Here is a 2,507-nt window from a genome sequence, read left to right on the forward strand (position 1 = left end):
AAGAAGTGTCCCTGTCCTGCTCCAGGCCACTCACTGGGCTGCGGTCTCTCATCACTAAATGGGAGCGTTAGCGGTGCCCCCCTCAGATGACCTGCGTGGAGGGGCCACCAGCCGAGCACTTGGGAAAAATCCTGTTTTTCCTTGAATCTTCCCCAGATGGTCCCCGAGTCCTCTAGGGGTCCTGTCCCTGCCCCCACACCCCAGGCTCATTGCTTTCCCTCCACAAAGACCAGAAGTGACCACACGGGTGACAGAGAGGGGAGGGAGGAGGCCGGGGTGGTGATGGAGAGGAGGAGGAAGGTTGAGTGCCGGTCAGTGGAACCTCCTTCCCCGCCTCCTTGTCTTCACCTGGCCCCCATTTTCTTGCCCAGGCTGGGGGTTCAGGGTGGAGGAGGGTATCCTGTGTGGTGAGAGCTGTGATGTGCGGGTGACACAGGCATAGGCGGACACTGAAAGGACCCTTGGGCAGGGCCTGGCCGTCCCACCTGGCCCACCAGCCAGCTGGCCTCCCTGCGACCCTCTGGCAGGTGGCAGGGCCTGGCTGGCCCACTCCCTCCCCCAATCCTGACTCCCTCTGCAGAGGGACTTTGGCCTGCTCTGGTCCCTGCTTCTGGCTCTCATTCCAGCTCTTTGTTGCAGCAACCTGGAGGGCTTCCTGGAGGAGTTTGCAGACATCTCCAAAGAAGACCAGATCAAGAAGCTGCACGACCTGCTGGGGCCGCACATGCTGAGGCGGCTCAAGGCTGACGTGTTCAAGAACATGCCGGCCAAGACCGAGCTGATCGTCCGCGTGGAGCTGAGTCAGATGCAGAAGTGAGTGGGGGCTCGGCCTGCGGGGGGCCTGCCCTGGACCCCCCCCCCCGTTTCCTGGGCCCCACTGGCCTTCCTGGGCCACTTCCCGGGTGGCTGGGAGGGCTCTTCAGCTTCACCGAGGCCTGGGCTCCCCCCCACCCCCCACTCTTCCATCTGAGGCTGCTTCTCCGATTTCAGCGACCAGGGTCTGGGGCTGCCTGGGTTCTGTGTCCCCCCGCAGCTGGCTGGGTGACTCTAGGCCTGTGGCTTCACCTCTCGGGGCTCCCCTGGCCTCTGTAAGTGGGTGCTGGGCCCCCGGTCCCTGGCCCCCCGCAGAGAGCCCTCTGGGAGGCTGGCATGGCCGGTGTCAGCCCAACTCTCCTCTGTGCCGTGCTCTGCTGCAGGAAGTACTACAAGTTCATCCTCACGCGGAACTTCGAGGCGCTGAACTCCAAGGGGGGCGGGAACCAGGTGTCGCTGCTCAACATCATGATGGACCTGAAGAAGTGTTGCAACCATCCCTACCTCTTCCCTGTGGCTGCCGTGGTAGGTGCCCGTGGCTGCCGTGGTAGGTGCCCGTGGCTGCCGTGGTAGGTGCCCGTGGCTGCTGTGGGAGGAGCCCGTGGCTGCCGTGGTGCTTCCTGACCTTGAGGACCTGGAGGTGATACAGGTCCTCATTGTGCCAGAAGTTTCTGAAAACCTGCCTCCGTCTGCTGCTCGGGCAGGCCCTCTCCTTCCCTGGGCCCCTCCTGTGACCCATCAAGCCGTGGGGAGCATTGGGTCCCCCCGAGGTTCCCCAGGCCATGGTTGTGAGGGCTGACCTGGCTGCACTCAGTCACCAAGGGCGACGGGAAGGCCGGGAGGGGACCCCGCTGACTCTGATGTGCAGCCCTGCGGGGCAGACGGGGCCCTGGCTCCAGCCCTGGGGTCTCCGCAGTGACTGGCCCTCCAGGAGCCTCAGCTTTTCCGCTATAAAATGGGACAATAGCGGCATCTCCCTGAAGGACCAGACGAGACGGTGCCCATAAAGTGCCCTCACGGAGAGACTGGCACGTCCGTTCTCAGAGCATTAGCCTTTGTCGCGCCTGGTGCTGCTGTTCTGGTTCGACTTTAAACCCTCGCTGGTTCCCCCGCCCCCAGGAAGAGGCCAGCGCAGAGCTGGGGTGGCAGGCCACGCTGTGGGTGACCCCAGGCTGCTCTCACCGCTCTGGCCTGGCAGAGGCCTTCTGACTGACGTTCTGCCCGCTGGGGCTCAGGGCTGGCCTTGCTGGCATCCGCCCTACAGACCCCGGTGCCCAGGCCACTCCTGCTGGTCCTGGAGGGGTGTCACCAGCAGGGAGACGGGGGGCGGGCCGGCAGGTCGGAGCCCTGCCTGGGCTGTGATGCCGGGCACCAGGGACCCAGGTGCACCCGCTCCTCTGAGCCCCGCCTGACCCAGGCTTGGGCTCAGCGCTCAGCCCATTGCCAGGCCCTTTGGTGCCAAGCTGGGGGGAGGGGGCGCCCCAGGCCCACCTTCCGCTGTGTCCGCAGGAGGCCCCCGTCCTGCCCAATGGCTCCTACGACGGCAGCTCCCTGGTCAAGTCCTCGGGGAAGCTCATGCTGCTGCAGAAGATGCTCCGGAAGCTGCGGGACGAGGGGCACCGCGTGCTCATCTTCTCCCAGGTGAGCGCCCAGGTGTCTGCCTGGCTCCCCGCACCCCCCTGGCATCTCCCCCC

General features: G+C 65.3%; 1 protein-coding gene across 1 annotated transcript in view; it reads left to right on the forward strand.

Annotated features, from left to right (window-relative positions):
* CHD5 (chromodomain helicase DNA binding protein 5) overlaps positions 1-2,507 on the forward strand; it is a gene marked incomplete at its 5' end in the record, with an annotated part of 98,893 nt that overhangs the window by 41,295 nt on the left and 55,091 nt on the right. The window contains 3 exon segments of the mRNA XM_015565951.1: positions 540-813; positions 1,197-1,338; positions 2,323-2,454. Of these exon segments, the coding sequence (XP_015421437.1) occupies positions 540-813; positions 1,197-1,338; positions 2,323-2,454 (548 nt within the window).

This window comes from Myotis davidii, unplaced genomic scaffold (assembly GCF_000327345.1).
Source record: "Myotis davidii unplaced genomic scaffold, ASM32734v1 scaffold299, whole genome shotgun sequence".
Lineage (NCBI taxonomy): Eukaryota > Metazoa > Chordata > Mammalia > Chiroptera > Vespertilionidae > Myotis > Myotis davidii.